At 41.9% G+C, this 15,496-nt stretch overlaps 1 protein-coding gene and 1 long non-coding RNA gene across 3 annotated transcripts in view; both read left to right on the top strand.

The window, feature by feature from the left end:
* Positions 1 to 8,201, top strand: part of LOC125431848 (amine oxidase [flavin-containing] A-like) — a 39,404-nt gene extending 31,203 nt beyond the window's left edge. The window contains exons 9-15 of one of the 2 annotated variants that reach the window (XM_048495019.1): positions 228 to 324; positions 1,599 to 1,652; positions 4,686 to 4,743; positions 4,931 to 5,028; positions 5,594 to 5,705; positions 6,550 to 6,612; positions 7,522 to 8,201. In XM_048495019.1, coding sequence (XP_048350976.1) covers positions 228 to 324; positions 1,599 to 1,652; positions 4,686 to 4,743; positions 4,931 to 5,028; positions 5,594 to 5,705; positions 6,550 to 6,612; positions 7,522 to 7,683 — 644 coding nt within the window. In that variant the 3' untranslated portion in view covers positions 7,684 to 8,201. Of the gene's footprint in view, positions 1 to 227; positions 325 to 1,598; positions 1,653 to 4,685; positions 4,744 to 4,930; positions 5,029 to 5,593; positions 5,706 to 6,549; positions 6,613 to 7,521 lie in introns of those variants that run through there. The other variant, XR_007244344.1, reaches the window with a different exon arrangement.
* Positions 8,202 to 9,966: 1,765 nt separating this feature from the next.
* Positions 9,967 to 13,485, top strand: LOC125430859. The gene is made up of 2 exons (XR_007244230.1): positions 9,967 to 12,986; positions 13,113 to 13,485. It is a non-coding gene; the product is annotated as an uncharacterized LOC125430859 (long non-coding RNA).
* The last annotated feature ends 2,011 nt before the right edge of the window (positions 13,486 to 15,496 follow it).

The raw sequence follows: 15,496 nt of genomic DNA, 5'->3' as shown, positions 1-15,496 counted from the left end.
CAGTGCTACTCGGACTTGGCTTGTCCCAGACATGTCTGGCCAAATACCACCATAATTTCCTCCTGCCCCCCCCCCCAACTATTTTGTTTGCAGGCAGATCTTGCTTTTTTCCCCAGCGCTTCAGCCAAAACGGTTGTCTACAGTGTTGTGATTATATGATACGCCTCCAGAACAATATTCTGAATTGAATATTTTGGTAGCCATTCTGGTTTTCTTTTTCATGTCAGATTTCTGTGGCTGCATGATGATTGAGGATGAAGAAGCTCCAATTTCAATAACCTTGGATGACTGTAAACCTGGGGAATCTGAACCTGCCATTATGGGGTAATTAAATCTGGCATTTCTATGCTTAGTATCAAATATATTCACATAGACACTTATCAGCCTTGACCTGTGAGAAGCCTTGGGATTTGTCACAGGTGACAGAGAACACCATAGACAACCCATGCTTATGCCAAGCTATTCATTCTGGTATTGGCCACTACAGCTAATTCCTTTCATTGTACATTTCTTTTTTTTTTACATTCATATCCCATCCTTCCTGCAAAGACTTTGTAAGTTTTAGTCTCAAGACAACCATGCGGGTGGATTGAAAGGAAGTGATTTACCCAAGATCAGTTACACATCTAAATCTTACTTCTCACACCCAGTCCCAACGCTACAGTCATTGCAATATAATAGTTTTGCACAACTAGTGATACTTCATTGGCATTATTCTCTCTGGCTCAGCACAGAGGCCCTGAAGGACTGCCTCTTTTAATGTTGACCAGCTCCCCAATTAAGACCTGCCTCAAAAGCTGCATTCTCTGTGCCCTCACAGGTGAGGCTGGTGGCAACCAGAAACAGCACCTCATTTATGGAATGCCCTTTCCCTTGAGGATTGCCTGGAATCTGCATTTCTTTCTTTTAGGTGCTAAGCTTCATAAGTAATATATCATGTAAGAAACTGAGGAACCTAGAAAGCTTGATTAAATCCTGTATCTGTGACAGAAACGAAACTGTATAGTTTACTCCAGCCTGATTTCCATCCATTGAAATATTTCCTAATTCCATTCTGCAGCCATTTTCCCTTAATCTGATTTTAATAGTACCCTGTGCTATTGATTCCTTCTGAAAATGTTTTTAAAAATAGCCTCAGAAATTTTATGCTCGAATATTTTGGGATATATGGAAGTATACAAGAAATAGAGATTATCTCATTTCGTGGAGAATTGACTGATATGTAATACTAGTTTCCCTTGGCTTTTTAATGAAAACACAAAAATCTGTTGTTCCAGTTCTAGTAATCAGCAATATTTGGTAGGCAGGTGAGAGATGCATAAATTGCATCTATGCTACTTTCCCCTTTTTCCTGCTCTGTCTAACTGGCCATTATGGCTGTCAGCACTTGTACCAATTACCTTACTTATGGAGGAGGCTTTATGGCTGTGTAATGTACATATAGCTTCCTTCTGAGTTTGCAGTCCCTACATGGTGCAATGCTATCTAAAAATTGTGGGACCTGGTTTTTTTTATTCTCTTAAGTGAAAATATTTATATATGTTCTGCAAATCAGTATATTCACTAATGAAATATTGATCAGTGTTTTTTCCTCTTAGCTTTATCCTTTCAAGAAAAGCCTTTAGACTAGCAAGTCTTAGTGTCGAGGAGAGGTAAGAATAATCATTTTCTATCATAATAAACTAAATAATTTTATTTTAAAGTGAGTTTTTGTTTCTCTAATAATAGATGTTTCAGAAACAAAGTAGTAGACTGTTATTTTGGTTTTGAGATAATCAGATTTTCATAATGGTATTATGAAACCCTGACAGAGTACTGGTATTGGCCACTACACCTAATTCCTTTTATTGTATAATTCTTTTTTATATTTGTATCCCATCCTTCCTGCAAAGACTTCACTAGTTTTAGTCTCAAGACAACCATAAGGGTGGATTTAAAGGCAGTGATTTACCCAAGATCAGTTATGCATCTGAATCTTACTTCTCACACTCAGTCCCAACGCTAGAGTCATAAGAACATAAGAACATAAGAACAAGCCAGCTGGATCAGACCAGAGTCCATCTAGTCCAGCTCTCTGCTACTCGCAGTGGCCCACCAGGTGCCTTTGGGAGCTCACATGCAGGATGTGAAAGCAATGGCCTTCTGCGGCTGTTGCTCCTGATCACCTGGTCTGTTAAGGCATTTGCAATCTCAGATCAAAGAGGATCAAGATTGGTAACCATAAATCGACTTCTCCTCCATAAATCTGTCCAAGCCCCTTTTAAAGCTATCCAGGTTAGTGGCCATCACCACCTCCTGTGGCAGCATATTCCAAACACCAATCACACGTTGCGTGAAGAAGTGTTTCCTTTTATTAGTCCTAATTCTTCCCCCCAGCATTTTCAATGAATGCCCCTTGGTTCTAGTATTGTGAGAAAGAGAGAAAAATTTATCTCTGTCAACATTTTCTACCCCATGCATAATTTTATAGACTTCAATCATATCCCCCCTCAGACGTCTCCTCTCCAAACTAAAGAGTCCCAAACGCTGCAGCCTCTCCTCATAGGGAAGGTGCTCCAGTCCCTCAATCATCCTTGTTGCCCTTCTCTGCACTTTTTCTATCTCCTCAATATCCTTTTTGAGATGCGGTGACCAGAGTCATTGTACTATAATGTTTTTCCATAACTAGTGAAATTTCATTGGCCTTATTCTCTGGCTCAGTACAGAAGCCCTGAAGGATTGCCTCCTTTCATGTTGAACTAGCTCTATTCTCTGTGCCCTCACCTTCTGAGGCGAGGCTTGTGGCAACTAGAAACAGCACCTCATTTATGGAATGTCCTTCCCCTTGAGGATTGCCTGGCACAGGGGTAGGGAACCTTTAACACTCAAAGAGCCATTTGGACCCGTTTTCCACAGGAAAAGAAAACACTTGGAGCCGCAAATAATTTTTGACATTTAAAATAAAGATAATACTGTATATATTGGGGTTTTTTACCTTTTACACTCATTCTGAGAAGCGCATGGATGCACCCGCCCTGCTGCCTTCATGGCGGGCAAGGATGGAGCCAGTGGCTCGGCCTCACCAGCTACCGGGAAAGCGCCCGCCCCGCTCCAACGGGGCGGGCAAGACGGGAAGCCCGCGGACGGCTGGGCCGCAATTGGTGCGCCCGCCCTGCTGCCTTCAGGGCGGGCAAGGATGAAGCCTGCGGCTCGGCTTGTGGAGCCACAGTGCAAGGGCAGAAGAGCCGCATGCGGCTCTCGAGCCGCAGGTTCCCTACCCCTGGCCTGGCATCTACATTGCTTTCTTTTAGGTGCTGAGTTGCATTGTTTCTGTTCAGCCTGCCTTTCTATTAAGGAGTTAATTCTAATACTATTTTTGAATCTGTAAATTGTTATTTTAAACTGTCAGTGGTCTGTTTGGATGGTCTATATTTTTATGCTGACTTTTTCAGTGCTGAATTTCAATCAGTTATATTTTAATATTTAATATTTGAAACCTCTACTTATTCACTTATCATAAATAAAAATTAGTCCTTATTTATTCAACCCTTTGGGAAGGGTGTTTATGGTATTAGAGGAAGAAGTACAAACACAAGCGAAGATCTCAGTCTCTACATATAAATATATACTAGGATATGAATAAGAGGTGGCAGTCCCCAGCCCCAATAGCTCTGTTCAGTGAGGGGTGTTTGTTCAAAGGGACTGAACCACCCTGTCTAGTTATGTCTCTGAGTTCAGTCTGGGATTTGCACTGGTTATAACTCTTTATATATTTTAGAAGCAGCAAGATGAGTGCTTACTGTGACTGCCTGACCTACCTGTAACCCTGAATCTATAGGGCAAAAGGTATGGAGGGTAGTAGGAACTCTAAATGACTGAAAATGAACATCACAGACTTACTTTTCTTGTGTCATGGATCAACAGTAGATTTAAAGCCACATAGTTTTTAAAAAGCATCCCTCATGGCTTTTTTCTTGCAGCTAATGCATTTATGAAATGAAGATTTTGAAATTCAAAATACTTATTTATTGTTTAACAATATATGAAACTAAAGCAGTCTGACATAAAACAAAATATGTTATGGATAAATATTTCATTTGGTAGACTTTTTGCGAGATAGATAACAAAACTTAGTTGATCTTATAACTCTTATTTAGAATATTCTGTTTTTTATACTTCAAACATGTCAATGGGAGAGAGGTTGCCATGAACTGGTTTGCTAGAGAGGGTAGCAATATGTATTTTTACTTGGTATGGGATATGATGGACTTGAGAAAGTAACACTAAAAAGTACTGTAAGCGAAGAGTGAACACATTCTCATTTGGTCCCTCTTTCCTTCCATAAAGGTCCATTTTCTCCAGTACTGGAGTATTCTGGAAGAAAGGGGAGAGGCTGTTATATTTATTTTATAAAGTTCTGCAAACGTCATCTTGAGAAGTTGCATTCAGGAATCACAACTTGGTTTATGACAGTAATGGCGCTTACTTCTTTCCTCTCTCCTCCTCATGCACAGAGAACAGTTGAAAGCTTCTAAGTTTCAGGTTTTTAGGAGTGGGGGCGGAAGAGGGTCTGTGAGAATGGTAACAAGCTAGATTCACACAAGTCACAGACAAACAGTGGTTTATTGTGATATCGGAATGCTGTCTTTGTATATATTTGAGCTTGGATCTTTCACATTTTTATCACCTTTTCTTTTTCTATGTAGAAAGAGAAAAATCTGTGAATTATATGCAAAAGTGTTGGGATCAGAAGAAGCCTTACATGTAAGAAAGGGTTTTTTTTTTAAATTGGTGGGATGTAAATAAGTTTCTCCACAAGAGCTTACTATTCAAACACCGTGGCTGGCCTGCACAAGCACAGTCCCAACACAGGTCTGCACAGAAGGCCACAAAGAGGTAACAGTGAGGTTCTTATTTTACTTTGTTTCTCACCTGTGGCTTGCTTCTCCAGCCAGTACACTATGAAGAAAAAAACTGGAGCGCAGAACAATATTCTGGTGGTTGCTATACGGCCTATTTTCCACCTGGCATTATGTCCCAATATGGAAGGTAAATTATTATAATTGTCTGTTGGGGTTTTTTGGGGGGGGGATCATCCAAAAATTTTAACATATAAACCATATTTCTATTCTCACTGTACTAAATGCAGTATCATGCTGAGAAATTAACAGAAAACCTAGTAGGTGAGATAGTATGTATAATTGGCTTCAGAACACTGTAAAATCATTATTCTTAAACTGTTTTAAGGGTGCAAGAAATGTGTCACTGACTTAAGTGGGACGAAACACAATCAGCTCATTTATGGTCATAGGGTCTAACTGTGCCTTGCTCACAAATGTGTAGTTGAAACCCTGTACAACGAAAAGCAGTCAAGAAGTAGACTAGAGTGAAAAAAAAATTAACAGTCAGGGGAAGAAAGGCCCTTCATGGTAAGTATCCAATGGACCATTTTTTAGCATAAAAATAAAGCCTTATTAAAATTTGGCACTGTACTATTAGCAGCTACATGTTAACCTAAGGTGACTGTTCCTCAGGTATATCGCCGCCTAATCAAAAGCTACTGCATGGAGAATGATTATCCTTGTTTATTTGTATATGTATATTTATTTTAAAGGATAATACGCAAACCAGTTGGCAAGATCTACTTTGCTGGCACTGAAACAGCAACCAAATGGAGTGGCTACATGGAAGGGGCAGTGCAGGCTGGAGAGAGAGCAGCCAGAGAGGTAAACAGAGCTATTACTCAAGTCTGAAATACAGCAACTGAGCCAAGAAAATGTTGGTGTCTGTATTTATATATAAGCTACTATTGTTGTGTTAAAGAAGGAAGGCTCATTGCATTAGCTGGATTAAACTACAATTACACAAGCAAAATCTCTTTTGTAACAATAAGCTGCTAATGATTCCCTGTGAGTGGCTGTAGTCAGTGGTAGAATACATACATATGGTCTGCATACGTTTGGCAAAGCTGAACCTAGAAAAAATGGCGGCAATTTAAAGGGAACCAAAAGGTGATTCCTAATCATGCCAACATTTTTCATCATGATCCGGACTGCTTCAACCCCACTGCCATTTTTTTAAAAAAAAAACACTTCTTTCTCTTCTTCTCTGGTTGTCAGAGCTCTACTGCTGCAGCTTCCAGGTTTCAGATCTGACTCAGAAGTGGTGGAGGGCACAGAGCTGCAAGCCCTGCTCAGCCCAGCTGAAACCAGCATACAGCTGTGCACACAGCTGCTCTACCACAGTCCCCAGGTCCCACATGGGACTCAGAAGTGGCTTCCTTCTTCCCCCGCCCAACCACTGCATTTCATGCAAGCGAGGAGAGGAGAGAAGGGGGTAGAGATGGGGTAAAATTCAGGTTTAGGTCTAATGGACCCAATTTTTTTCAGGAATTCTGAATGTTCCAAATATGGAGTTCAGAAATATCCAGAATTCCTGAAAAATTTCAATTCCATTAGATCCAAATCTGAATTGTATGCTGGTGCAACATAACAATTATCTCTTGGTTTAATTTTTTTCCTATCACCTCCATGAGAAATTGTTAATGAGATGTATTTGTCTGTCCTTTAGATATTATGTACCATAGGGAAGATTTCAAAGAATGACATTTGGAAAACAGAACCAGAATCAAAGGCAAGTCTTTGCTCATGTTTTCTTGTAGCAGGACTAGTGTCAGGATTCATAATGCATTGTTAGCTAGATTAGATTACCTTATTGCCTAGATAGGATGAGAATGCAAAGCATTTAAATAATGGAAATGTTTGTGAAGATTCTAGAGAGCTAATTAAACAGAAATGTTTTGTCAGAATGGTTACAAAGACCCCTTCTTTCTCCTGTGTGAAAACGAAGAAAAATTTCCCAGTAACTCTTTTAATTAGCATCTCACAAATGTTCAAGCATTTAAATGGGTGAAAGTCCTGTTTAGAAAATGAGTAACATTTGGGGCAGTTTTTGCCTGTAGCAAACAGCCTGCTGTGTAGGCATTGGGTCAAGGTGATGGCAGAGGATAGAATATGACCAGCCACTGATTGTGGTGGGAATCACTATAGCTGTGTCTTTATAAAGCGCAGAAAAAGAAATGAATTGTAGGGGATTATGTTTTTAAAACTCATAGGAAAACTGTTGTTTTACTGTCTTGACAATAAGTCCAACTTTCCCTTTTCCCCCCTGCCTTTTGTTTTTTTCCAATTGAACAACTGAATCAATTGTTTGTGATTAGGTACAGTTCTGTACCTTTCACTGCCATTCTCCTGCACTGCTGTTTAAGGGTCCAGTCACTACATTCTGCTAGTTTCCTGTACCTTTATGCCTCCAATCATTTCCTTTCACAGCCCTGGCAGCTCTCAGTGTAACTACATTTCTAAAGTTTCAGAATCAGAACTGACACACTTTTAGCACCTCCTCCCCAATTTGTGAAGGAAAAAAGCAATGGAGCGGCATCTTCCTTCAATTAGTATCACATACTGATATTCTGCATCAGATGAGGATGTCTTTTCCTGTTGCATTGTATTATACACTAATTGTTAATGTATTTATGCTTAGGATGTCCCAGCTCAACCAATTACTACAACATTTTTGGAAAGAAACTTGCCATCTGTTCCAGGATTGTTGAGATTTCTTGGATTTTCCTCTTTCTTCACTTCAGTGGCTGCAGCTGGCCTCTTTGCCTTTAAAAAGGGGCTTATCTTTCAGAAATGTACCTAAAGCAATAGTTTTAATCTTTGCCTTCATGCTGTGAATGTTATTTTTGGAGAAAAGTCTTTCACATCTTCTTTGGAACACATGAAACACGTCAAAACCAGTTGGATCAATGTCATTTTAATGTCTCAGAATACACAGTAGTGAAGCAATGGAGGGATATGGGTTTTTTTTACATGGACTTTTTTTGATTGACAAAATAAAGTCACTGGCCCCCCCACATTCCTTTGCTTGTAAGGCGATCAAACTTTGAAAAAATTTAAATACCTCTGGGAAAACTTACACTAGTCTTTTAAAAAATTATTGTGAACAAATGAATGCTAAAAGCTTAATTGAGTAGTTTATTCAGTTAGGTGCCTATGCTGTCAAATGGCTGCACTTAGTTTACTGCTAGATTAAAATTTCATAAACTGTAAATATATTTTCAGAAATTAAGTGTTAAGATATGAAATATCAAAGAGCTGAACAAAATAAGCTCAGAATGTTAATGGCAGAAGAAGTGACATAATAAAAAGAGGAAGGAGTGAGTGTTCTAGGGCCATGTCAATGAACAACAAGTGGTAATATGCTCTAGTTCCATGTGCTGTCAAGTCACAGCTGACTTACGATAATCCTGTAGGGTTTTCAAGGCAAGAGATGTTCCAAGGTAATTTGCCATTGTCTGCCTCTGCAAAGTGACCTGGACTTCCTTGGTAGTCTCCAGTCCAAGTACTAACCAGGGCCTATCCTACTTCGTATATGAGATCTGAGGAGATCAAATTTGTCTGGACTACTCAGGTGCAGACGTGTAGCGCTAACGGGGACATTCGGGGACCTTTGACCTGGGCGCAACTCCGTCAAGTCACATGGGGGGCGCAAAATTGCCTCCCACACTTCTTTCCTGCTGTGGGCATGCCTCGGCTTGCCTCGGCTTGCCTGGGCAGACCTGTGGCCCAAGCACGGCTCCAATTGGCAGGCTGGTGGGCAGAGAGATAAAGGGCCGGGCACACCATTTGCGCAGGCACCACCTGGAACCTAGAGGCCAGAAAGAGCTAACAGCAGCAGTGGGTGGCGTGAGTAGCGAGCCACCATTTTCCCCCACAAGGAAACCGAAACTGAAGTGTGTGCTGCCCTCCTGGCCTGCCGCCAAAGCCTGCCCAGGCTGGCTGCACCAAGGGACACCCAGCCACCCAGGTAAGAGAAGCACTGGCTACTGGACGTGGGAGGCAGTGGGTGGCTGGCCAGCTTCCCTGCCTCCTGGCTGCCAGCGGGGGTGGGTGGGAGGGAAGGGGGTAGCCGGGGACAGGGCAGCTAGGCAGCCAGGCTCCTCTGCCTGTGTCCCCCGGCTGCGGCGGGGGTTTTCTGGCCGGTTCGCTGGCCTTTTCCCTCGCCTGTTTGGACTGGAGAGCTTCTTCCAGTCCAAATGGGCGAGGGAAAATGGCATCAGCCAGGGCAGGGGGGTATTTGGGACTTGGAGGGAAGGGGCACGCAGCCAGGCTCCTCTGCCCGCACGCTTCCCGGCTGCAGTGGGGGTTTCTGGCCGGTTCGCTGGCCTTTTCCATCGCCCGTTTGGACTGGTGAGCTTCTTCCAGTCCAAACTGGTGAGGGAAAACGCCAGCAGCTGGGGTGGGGGGCGTTGGGACTTGGAGGGAAGGGGCACACAGCCAGACTCCTCTGCCTGCACCCCTGGCTACAATGGGGGGTTTCTGGCCAGTTCGCTGGCCTTTTCCCTCACCCGTTTGGACTAGAGAACTTCTTCCAGTCCAAATGGGCTAGGGAAAATGCCAGCAGTGGGGGAGGGCAGCGTTTGGGACTTGGAGAGAAGGGGTGTGCAGCCAGGCTTTTCTGCCTGCGCGCCCCCTGGCTGCGGTACCAGTTCGCTGCCGTTTTCCCTTGCCCGATTGGACTGGAGAGCTTCTTCCAGTCCAAACGGGTGAGAGAAAATGGCAACAGCGGGTGGGGGACAGCATTTGGGACGGAGGGAAGGGGCGCACAGCCAGGCTCCTCTGCCTACGCACCGCCAGACTGCAGCGCCAGTTTGCTGGCATTTTCCCTCACCCATTTGGACTGGAGAGCTTCTTCCAGTTCAAACGGGCAAGGGAAAATGCCAGCAGCTGGGGCGGGGTGGGGGCGTTTGGGACTTGGTGGGAGGGGGCATGCAGCCAGGCTCCTCTGCCTGCACCTCCCCCCAGGCTACAATGGGGGTTTTCTGGCCGGTTCGCTGGACTTTTCCCTTACCCATTTGGACTGGAGAGCTTCTTCCAGTTCAAACGGGCAAGGGAAAACACCAGCAGCCAGAGCAAGGGGGGGATTTGGGACTTGGAGGGAAGGGGTGCACAGCCAGGCTCCTCTGCCTGCGGGGAGGGAGTCTTTTTGGTTTCTGGTGGCTGGAACCACTGAAGTCTATAAACGTGCATGACCCTGGCCAGATTTCAGGAGCGATCCTAAGCAGGTCTGAGAATCCCAATGAAGTTTTTCAGTGGGGCTTACTTCTAGGGAAGTGCCTCGCCACAAAGGCCGCTTGTTGGGCAAAGCATTGAGCTCAATGGGAATAACTTTTAATTATTGCGTACTATTGCATACATTTTTATTTCCCCTGTGTGGTATGTCCCATTGCTGTGTTCAGATTTGTGAGTTGGGGCATGTTCTATAATGTGGTGGTGATTTTGAGTTAACTGGTGCAAAAAAGTCATTCTTTGGTAGTGGTGGAGGGCAGCTGCCCATACGGGGGGAGGGGGGCGCAAAACTCAGATTTCACCCCTGGCTCCGTTTTTCCTAGTTACACCTCTGCTCAGGTGAGAGTTTCTAACTCCATACTTGCCACAGTTCATGAGAAGGTGCACAGTTTCTCATTTCTTCCAAACATGATTGATGCTGTTTTGCCTGGTTTCTTGGAGAGGTGGCATAGAATTTTTTTTAAGTACCTACACAGTAAACAAATATTTCATCTTTTAAAAAATTACTTAAAATATAAATTGATTATTACTTTTTAAAAAATCCTTCTGCCACATTGAATGAATTATGATTAGTTGTATTCTCAGATGTCTAGTTAAGGCCATAAAAGTTGTAAAAGTCCCTTTTTCTGAAAGCAAGACCATTCCTGTTAAACTGAGCTGTGAATCCCCTTCTGTTGGAATATTTTGCACTTATTTGGTCACTTAATGACAGCTTCACTTATGACTCCATGTTAGCCAGTATTCCACTTTCCCAGATCACTCCCTGAGACCTTTCGTTCTTGGCAATACATAATACAGTTGCCTCCGATATTTGGACCTACAATGAAGGATAAGTCTCTGTCCTTATTCTGCCACTTCAAACTGAAAACAGGGGCTTATATTATTATACCCCTCTGTACAAAATTTTTCCCTCCATCTAGAAAAGCTAGGTAGCAGGAAAGACAAGTCTGCTTCTAGCTTTCCCCTTAGGTGTGCTGGTTTTCTGGTATTGTTTTGGTGTGGAGGAAGAGTCAACTGTACAACCCCCCTCTCCCCCAAGCAGTATGAAGTACTCCAATCCAGACACTGTTTTACTACCTCAGTGAGACTCAAGCTTTGAGGTCTATGATTCCAAATTTGTTTTATGGACATGAACACTTTCCTTGGTTATCACACAGAACCAACTAAAGGCATATTTTGGCAGAAACTGTTAAGTTGCATTTCTTAGAAAACAAATGTGCCTGTTCGTGTTTCCAGTACTAAGACGTTCTATAAATTGTTGCTGGGGAGAAATAGGAAGTGAAGTTTTAATTTGGTCTCTGGCCAATTCTAGTAAAAACTGAACTAGTGGCAGCTGAAATTCAGCCATGTAGAATTTGCTTTTCCTTTTTGTACCATGTGGAGTACCTGGTAATTTCCCACTACATGGCAGCAAACAGCTTATCGCATTTTACATGCCATGTTGTGAAGTACCACTTTTGAATCACTTCACATGAAAGACTTTCACATAGTGAGTTTCTACAGAATTAGGTTTCAACTAATTACTGCATCCTTATTTGTTTATTTGAATAGCTCTTCAGCTGAGTTTCCATGAGAAGATAACGCTGTTGAGTCTTTGGAAGGATTATTCCTCTAGAATTAACATCCTACCACTCAACAGACAGTTTGAAACCTTTCTCCAATCCCCTTGTAGCTTCGCCTCTGTATTGAACTCTCTGTATTTTGGCCGTTGTGTCTACCATGTACTTGAGAGTCTTACTTAATTCCTTCAGTGTCCTTATCAAGAACTTGTTTAATACCAAGGGACTGATGGAAAGCATTTGCAAATGCAATTTTTTTTCCTGCCCTACTGAGCATATAAAGTATGCTGAGCATATAAAGAATTCTGAAAAGTTTATGTTGAAAAAGGCTACAGTGCAGATAGATGGGCCAACTGAAGCTGGCTTCAGTTGGCCCATCTTCCCCCATGGGTACTTGTAGACATAAGAGAGTGTGTTGTCATAAAAGCAAGGTGGGGTAAATTTCACCCAACTTCCCATTCTCACTGCACAACTTAGGTTCCATGGCCTTTGTACACCAGACTTCTGTGTATACCCTGTGACCTCTAACATCAGCTTATTTCTATTATCTTTCCTTGCTGGGGGAAATGGGTAGATGGGTAACAGAAGCTTTTGCAAGGACTTTCCATTGGTGGTTGCTTAGATCCAACTCAAAATCTTTTCATATAAATCCAGGGGGAAAAGTATAAAAACATCTGTATCTTGCACACTTAACCGGAATATCAGAAACCATTTTACAACATACTCTAGTCAAACAAACATTTGGGATAATTCACTTTACAGTAGGTTTACCATGTCAAAAGTCTATTTATGGCATTTTGACCCATCCTCTTTGCTCTTTTTATTCTCAGAATAATCTTGACTAGTAGGTTAGATCAAGTGGTAGCTGACAAGGTTGCCCACTAAACATTTTGCCTGAGAAGAAAACCGAATCTGGGCATGCCCTAAGTCCAGCACTTCAGCTGTTACATCACAAGGGCTCATCGGTAAGGCAAATAGATGAAGTAATAATAATACATGTTTCCCTGAAAAGGACATAATTATTCGATGTGACACTGCAGATGTTGAGATGACTATTAGACCAATAATGACATGGTGATAAAGCACTTGAGATTTGTAAAACTGCTTTTGTAAAATTGGTGATATAGTCTGTGCTCTTTGCTGATCTAGTTTTAAAAAATGTGTCGGTGAATGTTTTTTGAATTTCCATTACAGGATCTATATAGAATGCAGAAGGAATGACACCCTCTGCGTGTGCTGCCCCATATTGTGTGCCTGGTCTCAGTGTAGATGACTGATTGAGTCTGTTTCTGCAAGTGAACCAACTAGACCAGGGGTAGGGAACCTGCGGCTCTCCAGATGTTCAGGAACTACAATTCCCATCAGCCCCTGTCACCATGGCCAATTGGCCATGCTGGTAGGGGCTGGGAATTGTAGTTCCTGAACATCTGGAGAGCCGCAGGTTCCCTACCCCTGAACTAGACGTTCATTTGAGGCCATTGTTTTAACATATGAAATCGTGGTGTCATTCAACAGCAATGGTCTTAAATCACACAGTAATGTTCTGTGCAGTGTTGCAAAGCTTCATACAGAGAAAAGCACTTCTCATGACTGCAGGAGCTATAAATGGGATTCCAAATAAGAGACTTTCATTAAAATTGGCATTCTCCTGCTGTTTCCTTATTCCATGCTGCTTGTATCTCTACAGAACATTTCTCTCCCTCCCCTTCTTTCCCCCCTTGTTTGCCCTGAAATTTTGTAAACCCATTTTTGTTTCTTTTTTACACTCTTTTCAACCAGATGAAACTTACTGTTAATAAAACTATCTTCTTTAATCATTATGTAAAGCAGATGTGATTTTTTAAAATAATATTTGGTTGCTGCTATCTGAGCCAAAATTGCTACTCCTCCCAAAATACAGTAAAATATTGTTTATAGAGAAGTAACAAAGACGTTTGAGTCACTTGACCTAGGCGGGCTTAGGACTTTTGTGCACTGTGTTTTGAGAAACAAATTGACAAGCAGCTGATTCTTACAGTGATTCTCAGCTCTTCCAGGAATTGCCAAGTATTTCTCTCCCTGAACCACTTTCAACATATAGTCTACTAAATATTTATTTCCCCCTCCTTGAGTCATCTTGTAGCAGTGGGAAAGTTGCAATAATTTTAAGTTTTAGAATTTATGTTTCTAGGGAGGATCCCTTTAAATGATTATGCATATTTCAAATGCAAAGATACAGCCTTCTTTTGCTGGAACCTCCTACTAAACTTCCACTACAAAATCTAGCCTTGATGGCATCACTGCATAGCAATGCAAGGGTTTTTAACCAACTTCCTTTCTGCACACACATAGAACTCCCACTTTTGTACAGGAGCTCCAATTGCCTACATAATATATCACTAGCTAAAATTCTGGAGTTTTACTGAAATAATGGGATTTTTAATTGGCCTTAATGGAGCAAATTTTCCCACAATACCATAAGACAAAACAATAAGGATACAAGGAAAGACGAAGAATACATTTGCTTATATTTTAATGAATGCACACAAACTGTTAGTGATAACTTCAAATTGAGTGTCATTTGTCTACTTCCTATCCATATTAATTATTGTGCTTGCACAGTTTAGCAAAGCTTAATTTTCCCCCTTCCAAAACTAGCTTCAAATTGCCAGAGTTCTTCACTTTGACCTCTCAATGCCTGGGGCAAAGGGTAAGTTTACTATGCAATTACATAGTTAATTATTACTAAACTACACTGCTGGGTGCTGTGGTCCTGTTTCTACTCTGGTGTTATTTTTAATCCTTTAGTCTTCTAACAATTAAGTCATAACTAACCTATGTTAGGTAAACCTGAGTAGCTAAGAATATGAGAAATGCCTTGCTGGATCAGAAGATTCAGTATCTTCAACAAATTTCTCAATAACCAGAAGGCAGTACAGTAGTCTAGTGGTGAATTGGACTTAGCTTCTGCTTACCTTTGTCTAAAGTCTATCAGATCCAATGAATCTCTTTCATTATTAGGATTCTTCCTCCAATGGGAGATGCCTCTTCATTTAGTAGAAGAAAGTCACTGAATGTTGTACAAAATATAAGCTCTCTTTGGGAGTTTTTGGTGTTTTAGTCATATAAGTTTAAATCATAGGCCTAAAGAGCCAGCAAACCTAACCATATGCTTAACCGCTTGTATACCAAGCCAAATACAGACCACTAGCCATGCCTTGAGTTCCCTTTCACACTTCTACAGCTCCAGTCAAACTACCATGAAACCAAAACTGAGCTCTGGCTATCTTCATCTATAACAAGCTGCATTAAATTCATGAAACAAATATTGTATCTGGAACCCTTTTAGGCTTTGTTGGAAAGCAACTTTTGTCCATTGAGCCTAGGTTAGAGGGGAAAACTCTGAGGGTCTAAACTTCTTCAAATTAAGAAATAGCAGTATTTCTTAAACCTTTCCCCATGTGACACTGTAACCCCCATGCCCAATCTATTTTGCCTGCTTACCAGTGCCAAATTTGTTTCCCTTGAAAATATGCATGTGGAACTCTGTCAGAAAAGCAGGTAATTTTAAATAGGTCTCCCTTTCAAAAAGTCTCTCACCAAACTCCACAAAATGAGTGTTATCCTTGCCAGTTAGCCAAGCTCCAGCTCATTGAGCTCCAGGGACTGACCCTAGCAGCTGAAGCCTCTGCCCCCAATCAAGTCACCAATTCACCTTCTACTCTCTTCCCCCTCACCCCTCACCCAAGAACTCATCTTTTGCTTTCTATTCTGTTCCCTTCTACTGCCACTCAGAGATTACTCAAAAGAGCTGGATGGCAGTTAAATAAAGCTGGTGACTCACCA

Source organism: Sphaerodactylus townsendi, linkage group LG04 (assembly GCF_021028975.2).
Source record: "Sphaerodactylus townsendi isolate TG3544 linkage group LG04, MPM_Stown_v2.3, whole genome shotgun sequence".
NCBI lineage: Eukaryota > Metazoa > Chordata > Lepidosauria > Squamata > Sphaerodactylidae > Sphaerodactylus > Sphaerodactylus townsendi.
The sequence above is the reverse complement of the archived record's forward strand: the minus strand, read 5'-3'. Positions and strand labels throughout refer to the sequence as shown.